The sequence below is a fragment of the Populus alba genome, chromosome 4 (genome assembly GCF_005239225.2).
Source record: "Populus alba chromosome 4, ASM523922v2, whole genome shotgun sequence".
Lineage (NCBI taxonomy): Eukaryota > Viridiplantae > Streptophyta > Magnoliopsida > Malpighiales > Salicaceae > Populus > Populus alba.
This window is the reverse complement of record NC_133287.1, coordinates 21,484,189-21,502,409: the sequence shown is the minus strand read 5'-3', so window position 1 is coordinate 21,502,409 and position 18,221 is coordinate 21,484,189. Positions and strand designations below refer to the sequence as shown.

At 29.0% G+C, this 18,221-nt stretch overlaps 1 protein-coding gene and 1 long non-coding RNA gene across 19 annotated transcripts; both read right to left on the bottom strand.

The window, feature by feature from the left end:
- Nucleotides 1-4,747: 4,747 nt before the first annotated feature.
- Nucleotides 4,748-8,822, bottom strand: LOC118038788 (lactoylglutathione lyase-like). Of its 18 annotated transcripts, none has more exons than XR_012169554.1 (6): nucleotides 8,451-8,788; nucleotides 7,251-8,331; nucleotides 7,003-7,080; nucleotides 6,808-6,874; nucleotides 6,058-6,163; nucleotides 4,748-5,903 (listed from the first exon to the last, which is right to left on the bottom strand). XR_012169554.1 is itself a non-coding variant. In XM_073408470.1 (6 exons), the coding sequence occupies exons 3-6, from the start codon at nucleotides 7,309-7,311 to the stop codon at nucleotides 6,127-6,129; spliced, it is 243 nt and encodes an 80-aa protein (XP_073264571.1). In that variant the 5' UTR covers nucleotides 7,312-7,567; nucleotides 8,264-8,331; nucleotides 8,730-8,822; the 3' UTR covers nucleotides 4,748-6,126. The 18 variants fall into 18 exon arrangements, 6 of the variants coding, with proteins under 6 accessions (XP_073264571.1, XP_073264572.1, XP_073264567.1 ...); XR_012169556.1 differs by having other exon boundaries at nucleotides 4,748-5,291; XR_012169555.1 differs by having other exon boundaries at nucleotides 4,748-4,974.
- A 4,989-nt stretch (nucleotides 8,823-13,811) lies between these two features.
- LOC140955488 (uncharacterized) lies at nucleotides 13,812-15,647 on the bottom strand. Its single transcript, XR_012169644.1, has 2 exons — nucleotides 14,277-15,647; nucleotides 13,812-14,187 (listed from the first exon to the last, which is right to left on the bottom strand). It is a non-coding gene; the product is annotated as an uncharacterized lncRNA (long non-coding RNA).
- Between the last annotated feature and the right edge of the window lie 2,574 nt (nucleotides 15,648-18,221).

Sequence of the window (18,221 nt, the reverse complement as noted above, 5' to 3'; positions counted from 1 at the left end):
GACTCGATAACATATTGGTGAAAGTGGATGCAACTCTGATTGTGATATAAGATAGTATAATTTTTTACTCTGCTTCCTTGAGCCAATCAGATTCTAGAGCATATGGAAAGAATAAGATTGTGTAATTATAGCCATCCAGCATAAAACTAATGGATCGTGTAAAAAGCTTATCTAGAAAAAAAATAGCTTGGATTTTTTTTATTGTGGTTTTTTTATACAAGTATTCCTCCATTTCTTTTTAAAATGTTACCAACATTAATCATTTATATAGTTCAAGTTGACTTGATTAATATCCAATAATTTCAATTGTCTTACAATGTGTTTTTTACTAGGTATAGTTGCATCAGTTTACACGTAATTTCTTTAAAATGATTTAAATATTCACCTATAATTATAATAATAATAATAATAATAATTAAATTTTTATTTTTATTTTTATTTTTAAAAAAATACACTTAGAGTCTGTTTGCAAGATTTAAAAGAGATAATTTTAGATTTCGAGTTATAAATTGAAAATGATATTTCTAAGATAATTTATGAAAAAGTAAGTTAAATTATAAGTATTTTTTTATTGAGAAATAATTTAAATACATTTTAAAAAATAAAAATAAAAATATATAAATTAAAAGTTCAAAAAAAGTCTTAATTAAAGAAAAACATTTATACAATTTCTTAACTTTTGATTTGAATTAAGGATTTATTTTGAACCAACATATTTATAACTGATACTTAAAATTAAAATTAAAAATAACTTAAATAAATTATTAAAATCCATACCAAAATGTCGTGCACAAACCAAAATATTTGGTTTTGCAAATTTTATGGCAAAAAACCGTATAATGACAAGAAATCCCCATCGGGCAGTACTCCCAACCAGGCCCATATTTGCATATCCTAAAGATCTTGTAGGCTGGTCACCACATTGCCCTAGGTGCTAGTTAAACTTGTATGGATAGGATCTTTTTATATTTTTCTATGTTAGTGTATTAAAATTATAAAAAAAAAATACTTAAAAAATATTAATGTTTTTTTCAGATAAAACAATTTGAAAGTTAGAAACAAAATGTCAAACATAAAAAAATGAAAGAAAATCTAATATACGAGAAGAAAAAAAACCTCTCCTCTATTAATTATTAATTAGACTACCATGATTTTCTATAATCAAATAATTTTTCCATGTTTTATTGTTAGAAAGCAGGTGGCCATGCCCCGGAAATCTTTTTTTTTTTTTTTTTTTCCCCTAGAATGCCTTTTCTAGTGAAGTGTAAGGTCAAAAGGTGTGTCACCTACTGACAATTCTGCCACATTAAGAAATTTACTAATTATAAAGAATCAGTTTTTCTTTCTCTTCTTATTTTAAGAATGTGATTTGATGTCAACACATATGGTATTAACAAAATTATTTTTTAGTTAATATAATTATTTAAACTAGCGCACATCTTAACTAATCTTACAGGTCTTGAAGTTAACAACCATGTAAGTCTTTAGTGATCTTAAGATTTGTGAGACTCAAATTAATGATTTTTAGAAAATAAATCTAGAACCTGACTGGTTAATTTATATTTTTTATGGTTAAAAACTAAATTTGTATATAAAATAATTGTACAAGGAATTAATTGTATATTCAATAATAAATATTATATCTTTTAAGAGAGTTAGTAACGAAATTCAAATTTAAAACTCTGAAATAAGTATTTTATGCTTACCACTTGAGCCTTAGTTTTTTACCAATGCCTTTAAGAACTGTTATAAATTTTGGAAGCTTGCGAAAAGAACTGTAGCATATAGTGTATTTTTTCCAGGAGAGCAAGGAATTATGTGCATCCAGCGATGAGGCCTTTTCTATCTTTTGATACAAACACTTGCGTGTGAGCCTCAAAAGTCATAATTGGTACTTTGGTTGACTATTGTTTGTGACCACAAGTAACCACTTATTAATCATATGGGACAAACAACAAATTAGATTAGTTTATACAGAAATATTCTATGATCAATAATAATAAAACAAACTCGAAAAAGTTGCCGGGTATTTTTTGGAGTGTGATTATGATTGATTTTTAAAGTATCTTTCATCCTGAAATGTATTAAAATAATATTTTTTTATTTTTAAAAAATTATTTTTGAGATCAACATATTAAAAAAATCTAAAAATACAAAAAAATTAATTTTTTATAAAAAAATAAATTTGTTGGAAACACGAGTTTGCCTGTGTTTCCAACCGCAACCATAATATATTCACTTAGCATAAATATAATGATAAAAGCAAATATAGAGCCGACTCGTGTCAAAATTCGCCTTACAGACTAAACAATTTGACTCGTAAATAATAAAAAGTACTCATAAAAAAATATTAATTTTTTTTTATGAAAAATAAAATGACATTTGAAGTAAAATCTGACTTGAACTAGATTATAGATTAACAAATCATTGAATTAACTTTATAGGCTAGGTTAGGTTTAATGTCTATGTTATTCAAAGTAAGCAATTCTTAATTTGACAATGGGCAAAATACAATCTGGATAAAAGGTAGGTTGGACTTTAGGGATAAGAAGTACCCTAATTTGACTAATTTGTATCTTTTTGTTCACGGATCTTTCTACAAGTATGATCAATTACACTTAAAATTTGTTTGTTTTTACATTTTTTTTTAATTAATTAATTTATTTTTTATTTTCAATTAATATTTTTTTGATATTTTCAGATTATTTTGATCTCAGATATCAAAAATAATTTTTAAAAAATTAAAAAAATATATTTTTAAATAAAAAACATTTTAAAAAACAACTATAATTACACTTCCAAATACCGCGATAATAAAAGTTGCCAGGGGCCAGGGTATGCAAAGTCTTGAAGAGAATTTTTGTAAGAGGGTAACGTAAAAGGAAAGAAGGACTCCTCGTGCCATCATTGAAAATCATTGTAAAGGGGTAGTACTATTCCCACATGGAAATGGCTTCACAAATCTCAGCCGCATCAGGAAATAGGATACACAGTTTATTCTTCGTCTACCAAACTTTGAAGCCTAAGATTTGAGAATGGTCACACCTTCAATGATTTTGCCTCACAATTGACAACTTGAACAAGCAAAGGTCAAAATCAAATTTATGAAGGAAACCGTGAGATTTAAATCTTATTTTCTGACAAAAGGGTAAAATTTCATTAATCATTGCAAGTTTACAAAAAATAAAAACTCATAACAAAATACATGTTGCTCAATAAGACCAAAACAAATTGCGGAGAATCCATCATTTTTTTTTTATTAACATAAATATTTGGACCAACTTATATGTATCTTAACTAATTTTATAAATTTTGAAGTTAACAGCTATACAAGTCTCTAATAGTTTTAAGATTTGTGAGACCCGAATTAGTGATTTCTAGAAAATAAATCTAAAACCTGATCCATTAAACTACACTTCTCATAATTAAATTAGCCATGTTCTTGAAGCTACTGAAAATGGCTCATTACCTATCCGCTTTCTAATGACAATCTTGAGCATGTCTTAACTAAGATTGCACATACCTTGGTATAAATATTACTGTACCACAAAAATCTTAAAAGTTATCGTGCCAACAAACAGGGACGGAGCTGGTAGTATTTGATAGAAGAGGCTAAAATCAATATAACATGATATATTATTAAAAAGCTTGTTTATTTAAAATTAAAATATCATATTATTCCATATTTAAATACTAAATTAAAAAAAAATTATAATGTTTTGCAACGGCTTGGCCCTTGCTTGCCTCCTCTTGGTTCCACCCCCACCAACAAACAAAAAACCCCCTATTTCTATATTTAAGAGATATAATGTTTGTTTAGGCAGTTGGATTAATTTAAAAAAAAAGGTAATTTTTTTTTAGTTTTAAATTAAATTTGTTAGAGTAGTTTTTGAATTGTTTTGATATGCTAATATAAAATATATAAAAAAATATTATTTTAATGTATTTATTAATAAAAAAATATTTTAAAAAATAATATCTACCATAATCTCAAACATGATATTAATGTACATCTATATGCTGGTGGCAGGTAATCCTCCAAAATTACTTAGTCTAGAATTAGATTAAGCTAAAACTAAAGAAGGTTGAAGATACAGAAACTGAATAGAAAACATGGATGGGTGCCGCTGCAAAACAATGTTTCGTGCATATTAACTTCTTGTTGGGGCCTGGACGAGTTCCGTTGAAACAATGGCGTGACCGACATTTAGGATGATATTTTAGGTTACAATAACAGTATTTTTTAAAATATTTTTTGTTTTCAAATATATTAAAATAAAATAATTTAAAAATAAAAAAAAAATTTAAAATAAAAAAATTCATAATTATTTTCAAATACAACAAATAAACTCAAAATCTTGTCCTTCTCAACATTCAAATAGAACATATGAAGAGCTTGTTTAGTTACGTGTCTGATAGTGTGATGAAATGTAATAAAAATAACATTTTATTTTTTAGAAATATCTTATTAATTAATTTAATTCATAATTTTACATAAATTATTTTTTAAAACTACAACTGCCACAAAAAAAAAAAAAAAAAAAAAAAAAACCTACAGAAGAATGCTAATTGCTTACACGGAATGCTGAGCTTGATAATATAACAATCCCGCATTCTTTCATCCAAAAAAAAAAAATTTTCTTTACATGCATCATCTACTTCTACCTCGCACTAGTAATAAATGATATTTCCTCCAAAACCCCAATTCACACATACACTCTCTCGCCTAAGAAATATTAAAGAAGTATAAAAAAAGCCACAAAAACCTTGCCATTTATTCACAATTCCTAGTACATTTCGGGGTGCCAAACCCCAAATTCAACTACATAGAGAGTAGGCAATAAAAAAAATGTTGAACAAAAATATGGGTCATCTCCATCACAAGAGATGCGTGCATTGAAAACAAAACTTTAGTCTTACTCTGCAGCATCTTTTGAAGAAAGAAATCTTGAAGACTGCAAAATGCCCCCTTTCCTGCACAAAATGATCAACGCCGAAAACATGGATAACAAAATGAACTGCTGCCAGGCCACCCTTACACCCAACACTCAAAAGAGAGAAGAAAAGGGAAAAAAAGAGATGGATCACACAGCAGAGGTTTCAGTTAAATCTAGCTAGGATCTCACCGCTTGGGAGCCTTGGGCCAAGAGTGTGCATTAAGGAGGAGGCAGTTCAGAGTGTATTGCTTTACAGATTACCTAGATACAAGACTTGATACCATGGGGAGTATAAATTGTTGGAGACCAGATATGTGACTGCACAATCATCATACTTCCATGGGGGCTCCCCCTCTAGATTATACATGAATATTAGAAACAAGACATGTATAACATGTACCAGTGTTGAAGCTTCTCAAAATATATGGAGCATCAAAAAGGGACACGAAATAATGCGTAAGCAACACATGCAACATATATGCAAGAATAATGAGGTATGGAAGACGCCAAGAGGCATGCCTGGATGGTAAAGGATGGTCAGTGTAGTCATGCAAGCCACATAGCTTTTTAGCCCTGCTATACATTCCATATCAAGTGTCAACCTCCTATAAATTGTTAAGGAGGTTGACACTTGATTCCCAAAAGGGATTCAGTGTTGCCTAGCAGGGTAAGATTATATGGAGGTTAAAATGAATAAAGCAATGGCCACCCACCATCACAATAATATTTCATAAAATTTATATGGTAATACAACCAAACAACCTAACAATTTGTACCCTTAATTCCTACACCCGCAACATTTACATCTTTGACAATTAGCCAGAGAACATTTCACCACTTCTTCCATCACACAAACTCTTAACCAGTACACTCGATTCTTTACAAGTCCAAATAAGTCAGAGGTGATACGGTCTTGAACTGGGACTTCCATACTAACTATAAAGATGTCTTTCCCCGATCTAATGTCGAGATAAAAATGGATGTCTGTGAGTATATATGAACACAATTTTGCATCTTGAACAGTAATAGTAAAAATTTGATTAGGTTTCCAATCTAATGAAGATGGAAGACAAATAAGAATAAATCAACAACAACAACAATAAAAGCTGTAGTGACTCACATGATTTCAAGCAGCAGTTTCAGTTATTTTTCCAATAGTCTTGAGATCAAGATCTCAATCCAATAGCCATCAGGATCCTTGATGAATGCTATCCCTTTCATTTTTCCTGCAACCAGACTCACAGATCTGAGGCAAGTAATTATAACATATAAATTAAATGATGAATCGATGGTAATATAAATGCCTATGTTGCACCATAAACCCAAATAAAACAACTATTTTCCTAATCATTTTAAGTCATTGACACAATAAATTTTTTGGCCTATGATAAGGAAAAGAGGAAAATAAAAAACAACTGGACAAGCAAAGATAAATTTGGTTAAACATCAGTAAATTTGTATTTGGCGATGCCATCGGAAGTGCTTATCAGTTAAAAAGGCACCATATTAATGCTTTTTTGGGTACCTTATAGATGGTTTTAAGTTGAGGATGTCAAAACCATGAAAAGCACACCAAAAAGCACTTCCAACCACATTACTAAACTAAGGTAGTGTTTTGGAGATGGTCCTGCTCCAGCCAAGCAATCATAACACTTATCAGTTAGATTCAAAGAGAAAATATTTATATCAATTCCCTTCCTTGGACTATGGATTAGTCAACAGACACATATAAAGACAACTGCAGAGGTATGAGGGCAGAAGTAACAGCCACCAATATGTGCGTCAGCACAAGAACCAGATGGGTGCATCATCCAGAATGTTACATTTTATTTCAAATTAATATAGAGAAAGTTTGCACAGAACAACTTACAGGTTAAACCATTGATTGATGTCATGTATAGGACATAACCCATGCCCAAGATTAACATTGATTTTATCTAGCCAAATAGCAAACAATTTAACCTGATCACTCCATTGAACATAAACTACCACCAACAATGTGCAAATGAGATGCTCGTATTAATTAACGGCTAAACTATTTTATTATCTAAAAGAGGTGTCTTACCATCGTTAGGTTTTTTCACAAACTCCATACCTAGGTCGCATGCCTTGTATGTATCATCAACAGTAACACCAATATTTCCTGAAATGCGAACAGAAACTGTAAATGTTACTTCTTGCTTGGGACAATCATCCTTTACAAATACAGTAACATACATATAAAGAAAACAAAAAACTAATCTTGTGTGATATCTAATTAGGACAGTCAAATAAATCTTTACACAAAGAGCAGTGTGTTTTGAAGATTTGCACCTGATATAAAAATTACTTCTTGCTTGGGATAATCATCCTCTACAAATACAGCAACATACATCTAAAGAAAACAGATCTTGTATGATATCTAATTAGGAGAGTCAAATAAATATTGACACAAAGAGCAGTGTGTTCTGAGGATTTGCACACTCTTTTATATCATATAGAAACTAAACTGTAAGAACGTAACAGCTTAATTTGAGCCATGCCTACTTGAAGCAATCAAAAGCTCTTGTCACAACCTGTATTGACAGGAAAGTAATCCTTTCTGTTCCAGGGCTTCATTATGACGCTTTAGAGTGCAGGATTGCATTCACCTACTCTTCATTTAAGTTTATCAGTTTATGTTTTAACATTTCTTCAAGGAAAAGTGAAAAGCTTTTAAACTTAAGGCTATCGATGACTCAAATTTAATGGAATCAATTATCAAAGAGACACGAAGAATATGAATTTCAAAGCATATATTATAGCATTGTTGCCAAACATATTCATCCAACTTAAAAGCATTTTGCTAAAATGACATTGATTTTGTGATCCTAAGACGCCTTATAAGCCACCGATAAATATCTGGTTCACATCTTGTGTTCCATTCCTATTAAAAAACCACCAATAACAACATAAAAAACCAGTCCCGACAGAAACCCAAAATGCACTGATAGCTTTCTCAAGTAAACTCCATATATCTATGTCTCACTGGTCTCGTATAATAAAGGTGTATCCAAAGTCACAGCGCATTGAATTTCACAATTATAGCATGCCTTACTATGCATTCATCAATTAAAATGTACTTTTCCTTTAAACAATCAAGATCATAGGAGGATGGTGGTAAAAATAAATGCATTCGCAGAAAGTTTTACCAGCTAAATTGCATTCAAGTAGTACACAGTCCCAGAAAGCGGCAAATCAAAATCATCAGTCAACACTATATTATGGATGAAAACAGTATTGAAGTTGGAAATTACATGTATTACATATATTGACAAATTCCACCTGAATCATAAGATCTTACATACCAAAGCCACGAGGTTCTGAATTTCCGTTGTGATATTTGAACTCAGGATCACTTTCAGTGCCCCAATTACTGTTAGAAGCATTTAATTGTCAGATCAGATAGGAGACAATGGGCGCTAATAAGGAAAAAAGAGAACTAATATGTTTCAAGAAACAGGAAAGAAAATGATCTGCATCAATCATTCTTACTCGGTTCAGGAGAATTAAAGATTACGGATATGGGATTGTTGTTTAAAGCATGAAACGGTGACGGTCTTACAAGATTTTGTTGCTTGAGGGTGTTCTTCTAGTTGAGAGTCATAAATAATAAAACAAAACCTTGGTTCTGGAATGGAAACATAAACGGTTCGGTTTTCGATGTGAAGAGGATGAGGTACGAGGTGTGAATTCAAGAAAGGGGAGGCGGGCTAACAATGCTGTAGCGGTGGTTAGTGAACAAGCGGTAGCCATGCGAGATTGACAGATTACCTTCAATTCAAGCTTGAAAATGAAGCTCTGCCGTTTGGCATTAGCTATTAGCTATTAGTTTCTTATTAATTAAGGTATCAATGCAGCTCAGGTGATTTTTCTTTTCTAATCACCTAATAGTAATGATTTTTCTTACTAATTTTTTTTTGGCTGGTGCTTATGTCATGGGTCCATTTTTCAAAAATTTTAAAAAACTAAAAATATTAGAAAGTTAAAAATTTGATTTATAATAATTGAAATATTTTTAAAAAACTTAAAAAGTAATACATTGCACAACATATTTTTTTTTTAAAAAAAAATAATGAAACAGTAGCATGCTATATTGACTTGGACCAATTATAGTTATTCTGAAAACCCAGAACATGGCATGTGATGGTATAAAACTATGCAACCTATATCCTAAAATAAAATAAGAAGTTCAATTATAATAAATTAAATATTAAAGGTAAAAAAAAAAAAAAATTACTTGAGTAAACTTGTATCGGTGGTTGGCACAACGCTTTGGTTCATGACAAATTTTTCAGCATAAAAAAAACAAAGTTAAGATGGTGCCAAGATTTTTAAATAAGTAAAAGAATTTCGAGGCCTAGGTCATTGAGTTGATTGAGTTTAATAAATTTAGTTAATCTAATAATAAATATAAAAAAAAAACCTCAATTTAATAACATGAAAAACTAAGCAAACCCAGAAAAGTCCTCTAAACAAAGGTTAATCTTTAAAAATTACAACTCGTGAAATCCAAGATTTAGGTTAAAACAAAAGGCCCAGTCCCCAACCAATTTAAGTTTAAAGGACAGATTTAAGGAAAAATAAAAAATAAGGACCAAACATGGAAAAAAATAAATGAGGATGAAATCGCAATAAACAAATAAGATTTATGAATCATCTTAAACTAAAAAAAAATCAAAATAATAAGGATCAAATTTGAGAGATGAAAAACTGAAGATGATAAAATTGAAAAAACTTTCCAATTTAAAGTAATTTTTTGAAATAAAACTTAGACTAAATCTTAAGGGAAAAGAAGTTCAAGGGTTGCTATGATTTTTTTCCATTGGCAGGGTGCATCCTGAGGCATATAATAGAGAAATGAAGGGGAAAAAAAATCAAATTGATATCAAACCATATATAATCACAATACACATACAACTCAGGAAAGAAGAAAATGCTAAGACACATCAAATGACATGGCGTAACAAATTTTTCCACCATACACATGCTCAATAATAAGGATGATTTTTTTTATTTGAATAATTTATAAAATTGATATGCTTTTTCAATTTCATCCCTCTTGATTTTTTTTTTCAAATTTCATCCTTATTCTTTTGATTGCTATTTTTTTGTTTGAAATTATTTTTTTTTCTTTTGATTTCTATATCGGGTCTTGTATATATCATAACATGTATCAAACTCCCAACTACACTAGCATAATAAATTGTGCATTTGTTCCTTTTGTTGTGGAGCTTTAGGATATAATTTCTTGTTTAAGGCTTTAACTTTTAAAATAGAAGTATTTATGGGTTTGCACTTTTGCATATTAAATCACTTATGAATTTTATTGATGTTCGACACTTATAAAAGAAATAATATCTTTTTTGAATAGTTCCTTAAAATCTTAACTCTAAGGATGTATGCAACTTTACCCATGTATTTCATCTTAAAATTAGATGATAACCATTTTTTTAATTGTATTAATATACTCATTATTTCTAGCTAGTAGTATGTCATCCACACATAATAATAAGAACAAAGAAAAAAAATTAGACTTTTTAGTGTATACATAATAGTCTTCATTAATCATAATAAGATCATATGATATGGTTGCATTATGAAACTAAGTATGCTATTGTCTCATAGACTAGTTTAGACCATAAATTGACTTTAAAAGAATACAAATTTTATGTTATTGGCCTTTATTAACAAAATCTAGAGGTTGTTCCATATATATCTTTTTATTTTTCTAATTCTCTATTAAAAAAAATAGTATTTATACACATTTGATATAAATCAATATCCAGGTTAGCCACTATAGTTAGAATCAATCTTATTAAGGAAAACTTCGCAATAAATGAAAATATTTTTTTATATTCAATTCTTATTTGTTAAGTGTATCCTTTAACCACTAACCAAACCTTATATTTTTTTATATCACTATTAATATTTTGCTTTATTTTAAGAACCTATTTGTTTCCAATGGCTTTGCATTCTTTTAGGAAATTAACCAATTTTTAAAATTGGTTTGATTTTATAGATATCAAATCTTTCTCCATAGATTTAATATGTTTTTCCTTAGTAGGACATGTCACAACTTTATTTATATTTCTTAGCTCCTCTTTATCATGTGCAATAACAATAAGTGCTTCCCTTTCAATCTCGAAACTATAATGAATGTTATGACAACAAATTCATCATAACTAAGATTGATTCATTAATAAATCATTGGTAATATTATTTTGTTAATTCTTAATATTGATAAGAAATAAAAAGTAAAGTTTCATTCAAATTAATCACTTTGACTAACAGTTTACTCTCAATCAGACTAACAATCATCGATGAATTCACCATGGTAGCAATTAAGTTTAAGCTGAAACTAATTCATCATCCCTCAAATATCTCCTACTAGGAAATGAACCTGTTTGTATTTTTATAGAAAAAGCATTATGGTGTCTCGAGTTTCATAAAGAGACAAGTCTTAACTCTATTTAACAAAATCATTCTCCAAGAATGTTACATCTCGTGATTCAAATTTAGTTACATTTTTACTTTCTTGTTCAACTATTAACACATGTCCTTTTGACTATTCAAAATATCTTATAAAGATAAAAATTTTCTTTCTTGAACCTAGTTTTTCATATTTATTAGAAGAGTACTTTAGTTACTTTTACATTTTTCTCATAATTCATATGACATAGTTTAACTGGCTTAAAGGGTGCATGATTAAGTACATATATGGCAGTTAATATTGCATCACCCAAATAAATGATAAAAAAATTTATTTGTGCCATCATTAACTTAATCATTTCAAGTAGGGTTTCGTTTCTTTTTTTATCAACTATATTTTGTTATGAAATTCTAGGAATGATCAATTATCATTCTATTCCTTTTTTATCACATAATCATGATAAATACTTGCATTCTTAATTGGTTTTCAAAATCTTTATTATGTGTATTTTATAAAGCAATTTAAAGCTTTTAACTTATTAGATATCAAAAAACATAATCATATCAAGTAAAATCATATATAAATGTGATGAATAGACATCATCATGCCTTGCCCTCTCATTTGATTATAAATGTCATAATTATTTAATTAATTCTAATGTGAATTTAACTCTAGTACATTTTCCAAATGATTTTCTTGTTGTTTTTCTAGTTAGGCAATATTCATAAGTAGATAAATCAATTTTTTCAATGTTTCTCAATAAGCCTTATTTGTCTAGGTTGTTCATTCATTATTGGTTTATATAGTCTAGCTTTGCATGCCGCAAAGTCACATCATTCTCATAATTAATAAAAGTTGCAAATAAGAAAAAAAAACATATATTACTAGCATTAAAATAAACATTCAATACAATAAAACCATTCAATAAATATCCAGTATCATAAAAGTTTATTCTTGGTGACAAGTTAACATAATTTTTAGTAAAACCAACATAAAAACTAAATTTTAATGAATATCATAAACATATAATACTTCATATAGGAATAAGATTTGTCCTTCGTGCATAATTTACGTGTACCAATCTCTTTCACCTTTATCCTATATTTGTTTCTTATATATATCAATTGTATTCTATATATATAGGACTCCCCAAATAAAACAAAAGCTCCCTTATCTTTTATTACATGGTCAATGGTTCTGGAGTCTAAACTCTATAAAAGATTGGATCTAATTAAAAATAATATAACTATAAGCATTTATTATACTCATAAATACAATGAGTTATTTTTATCTTTTTGGGCTTGCTATAATCACAAGCAAAACATCCTTTATTTGCATAGTTAAAACACTTGACTTTTACAATATTCTTCATTTTCTTCTTAAAAAAACATTTTTATTTTATAGGTTGGTTAAACATTTGCTTCTTAGTAGCTTTTCCTTTACCTTGCTTATACTGAGACCTATTTTGATTCTTATGTTTCATTTTTTTTGTACCTTGTGAACTAAAACCAATCATGTGTATATTAGTTCAAAGTTTGTTGTCTTTAAGGCAAATTTTTTCCAACTCAAGATATCGTATTGTATCCTTTATTATTTTTATATTTTTATTATGGGTTAGATACATCTGCATACTAACTGTTTTGATCGCATTGATAAGCAGAATCCCTAAGTTTTAACGAGCAGCAAGTATTAATTGATGTCCTCTAGTTAATTTTTTTATTTTTTTATTAATATAAATATTAAACCAGCTTACATATACCTCGATTAATTAATATACTCTAGTTATTAGTTGGACAACTATAAGTGTATATAACATAAGTTCCTCTCGGAGCTATTCCCCGGCGCTGTCTTCTTTCACCTTACTCTGGGAATGAAGCCGTAAGCCGAACAGAATACGGACTTGCTTGCTCTATTTGATTCAGGAGCTCTTGCTGCTGCGTCTCTTTCGGACTCGGTTCCAGATTTAAGGCCTGGCTATTCCGATTGAGAATACGAATCCACAGAATTAATGTATTTTTATATATAAAAAAATCACAGCGAACATGTATGTGGCTCATTTAGCATTCCTATCTTACTTATCCTAGTATTTGTCTTGTCTAATGTTCCGCGAATCCCACCCAGTTACGAGAAGCCATTTCCTTTAAGGCAGCTCTCCATTTCTTCACCTTTTCTATATTTTCTGTTAACAGTTCATGTTCGCCGATTGAATCCCCAACAATTTCAATTTGATTTCTTACATGAGATGGATTGACCTGGTAGAATACCAGTATAACCGTCTGTCCATTAATTTCCTTGCATTCCAGGATCCTTACAAGCTCGTCCAAACACCATTTGGACGATCCATAGTTTTCAGAGAAAACAATCACAGAAAGCTTGGATTCTTCAATTGCTTTCAAAAATGATGAACAAAACAGTTATTTTAATTGTTTTTTTTTTTTCAAGTTACATGTTGATCTGTGAGATGACTCACATCAGATAAGCTCTCATTCAAGTTTATTTAAAATTTGTTACAGGAGATCTTATTGATAGAGTTGTAAATATTTTCTCCACCTGCATCTTCCACATACTGCTTTCAAGTTACAATACATTCGATCCACATTAACTATATAAAGAACATGAAATGATACATCAGTAAGTCAAATGTTTCGCTTAGGCGACTAGCTTGAATGAGCAATGTAGGAAAGCAGCTGAGAATATTATTCTCTTAACTTTTTACCAGATGGTAGAGTGCAGAGGCAATTAGAAGTTTCTCGGATGCAAAGAGGACAGCAAGAGCAACAGGGTGTCTACATGAGCTGTCTGTGATCATAAAATTTAGTATTGTTTTTATTCCTCGATGGTAGATATTGAAATATTAATTGTGGGTAATTAATCAGCTAATTAAGTACCATCATTTATGTCTAATCCCTCTTTGTTCTTACTTGTAAACTGATATTCAAATCATTAAAGCTCGCCATTGCCGACTAATACTTGTACCTTGCCCTCCTGTTAAGGTGTTTAATTAATTTCATCAAGTCTTCTACTCGCTTTTTTAAGAGGCAGCATGGACAGAACTGCACCCTAGTTTTTGGAGTTATGCAATCACTTGATAAAAATATTCGATATCATCCAATCATTCACTGCTTGCTGTTCTCGTAGGATTTGTGAAATCCAAACTTTATCTGAAATATATATTATTTTACGTTGAATAATAAATAATATCTGAAACTTGATAAATATGAATCATTTAATCCAAACTGTCCTTTTCTATCATTTCTATGCTATTCTAATTAGATTCGAGATGAAATTTATTAGCCGATTAGTTTTCTGTGCTTAGTTCGATCTAGCTTGCTGAGTCGACTCTACTATTTAACACTACATTGTTTAATCCCTATTTGGCAATGGTACTGCCTGTGTGTGAGAGAGAGGGAGGGAGAGAGAGAGAGAGGGAATGTACTTCCTATTACCTTGAAAACCCTAGCTTCAAATGGAAGATCAAGAGATCGAGCTACATATCTAGCACAGGCGCCTTGCATATTGATCATGGAAGATCTGTCCTCAAAGTACTTAATTCAAAGATTACTGGAAAACCCTTGTAATATTCTTCCACATCCATTGAATTGTGGCTGCACAATCACTTCAATTCATCATCACCTCTATAAACACCAAGCACCTGCATAAAGAATTTTACACATGGCCTGTCGTTGTTGAAAACACATTAATTTGCTCTCATAGTTAATTAATAAGAACAAGAATTTATTGCCCTTTCTCCTTGATGATTCCCGGTACATTTCTGCCACCATGAAGCTGCAAATTAACCACAGACAGAAGAAAAGAAAAGAGGCAGCACTGCTGTATATATATTTGAGTGGAAAACATTACCAAAATGGCATTCACCTGCACTTGCACCTGCACCTCAACTAAGCTTATGAGTTTCCATAGCTAATTGTCCCACATACTGTATCGACAGAGCTTGATTTTGTTTGTGGAGTCAAGAACAAAACAAAAGCAATAAGATGCAGGTGCAAATGCAGATAAAGGCAGCATATTGGTATCTCTTGCTCTTCCTTGACGATCTTCCCGAGTACCGTGAGATATTTATAGGGGTCGGGGGAGAGATCCACAACACGGAGGGAAGAGGGCATGCATTTTGGGGTTTTTTTTTTCTATATAAAAAATTGTATAGTAAGTTAAAAATTTTCATAGATAAACATATATAATTTAATATATAGCTTCATTATCAATTATTTGGTGCAATTGGTTGCTTTGTTAATCAAGTTATTTTTATTTTATATAAAAATTATAAATTTTATTATTTAAGTGTCACGATCTTTACAAACTAATTAATCAGTTGATTTTGAATTTAATTAATATTATGATAATGAAGTATGATGTGAATTTTAATCCAGTTACTAACCCAAATATTTAATTAATATCATAATTTAAAAATATAAATTTAAATTAAATATGTCGATTCAAAATCATATCATTTGAAAAATATATGTTATTTGGATTTTTTCTGATATGTTAATTTTTTCCGCATTTTATCAAGTAAAAAGCCATTATCTGCGGATTTGACAGGCACCACCATGGCATCCAACAGTGTAAAAGTGACTGCGGAGGAAGGAACCTTTGGAGATATATATCTGTCCAATAGCACAAAACATTAAAAAAATCTGTGATGCCCACAAGGCCACGTGATGGAAACCGCCCAAGCACGTGGGATTTGATGTCTACACCAATTACAGACTGCCATCTGGCGATTTTCATCTGACAGTCCACTTGAATTGACTGCTAACCTCGTGATCATAGGCGAATGTGAAAGGGATAGCAGTAGGGGCCGGTCTGCCCTTTCAATTTTCAAATTTGAAATAGAAAGAAGGAAAAAAAAAAAAAAACAAACTACATGATATTTATTTATGTCCCAATCGGTTTTTTGAAAGAACATAACGTAGTTAAAATTATAATTATAATTTTTTGTAATTTTTATGAATCCTAGTAGACAGATCATGAATATTTAGGATTTGGAGAAAGATTATAAGAAAACAATTTTTTTTTTTTAGATTTGATTAAATTTTTAAGGGTTTTTTATTAACTTTTAAAAATTAATAGCATATTTTTTTTTTTTTAAAAATATTTTTTTATAATTAATTTAATTTTTAATTTTTTATATTTTAATTTTTTTTATGTATTTAGATTGTTTTAACATGCTAATATTAAAAATAAATTTTTAAAAAATAAAAAATATATATTATTTTGATATAATTTCAAACAAAAAACACTTTGAAATAATTCTATCCTAAACATTCTAAATTATCCAAGCTGCCCCTCTCGGTTTTTTGAATGAACATAACGCAGCTTTATAATTTTTAATTTTTTTATATTCATCCATTATTTAACCGGATTTTTATAAGAAAACAATTCATTTGATTAACTTTTATTCCCCAATATATTTATTTTTACTGTTCTCATTTTTATTTTTTTCAAACTTTAAATTTTTTTTTTTAGATTGTTTTAACATGCTTATTCCCACTTTCCCTCCAAACAGGTTTCTAAATTATCTTATTCCCCATCCCATGAAATTTCATAAACTTTTTTCTAAATTGCTAGCTCTTTTTTTTTTTTTTTTTATGCTTTGTATTACATATTTTTAATACTATAATAACATCATTCTTAAGAAAAATATGTTATACATGACATTGTAGATATATAGTAAACCTCTCTCTGTTAATGATAGAATATCGCCCTGTTAAAAACATTACCTATTTTATTTTAACAATTATTAAAAATTTATCTAATCAAGTCTATTCTTGATTTTTCTAGGTAAAAAATTATAACCTCCTATTTAATTACTCTCTAGTCTTTAATTTCTCTTATTTATTAAGTTATGCTTGATCATCACAGTTTAGTTTTTTACCAATGATTCATTTGTGTGACTCAATAGGTTTCTGTTTAATAGATCATAATTATAATTGGATTAGATCAATTAAAAAATTTATTTTCAATGATTTATATTTGAAGATTAAGTACAACATCTAATAACATGTTTTTTTCATATATGATTAATTTTTTAACGACAAGATTCATGTTGTAACTATTATCTTTTCATTTTGAATGTTCTAATCTAGACATTTGAACAAGGAATGTGATTACTCTATTAAATCATATCTGTTCTCAATATGATAGGTATTGATTACATGAATATAATCTAAAAAATATTTTATAATCAGAGAACATATAAAATATTTTTTTTATAATTTATCAAAGTGATGAATCTAATTATATGCCTCATATAAGTTTTTACAAACACCTACAATTAGTTCTAAGTATCTTTCAAATTAAATTATAAAAACAATTGAATAAGAGAAAGAATAATATGTATTGATCTCAACAAATTAATTTTTAGTTTTAATAAAGTATTGACCATAAATATTTAAAAATAATGCTTTGATGCAAAATGAATCCTCATAATTATAACAACTTTGTAATTTTTTTTTGTAAAATATTTTGTTCCAAGAACTTTATTTTTACTCCAAATTCAATAATTAAACTTAAATGAATATTAAAGATAAATAATATATTTATAAAATTATAAAAATATATATTTCATATAATCTGTTAGTTAACAGAAAAGAAAATTTCCTTTCATAATAAAGTTGGAAACAACGTGTTTTTTTTAAGTTTGACTGTGAATCTTTCTCTCTCATCTATATCTCTTATGACTTTCTTTTATTTTACAATATTTAAAGGCTAAAACAAATAAAAATAAATTTCCTAAAACAAAAATATTGTAAAGACTTATATAAATCCTGCTAAGAACCAAAATACAGTCATGAATAATTAATTTTACACCG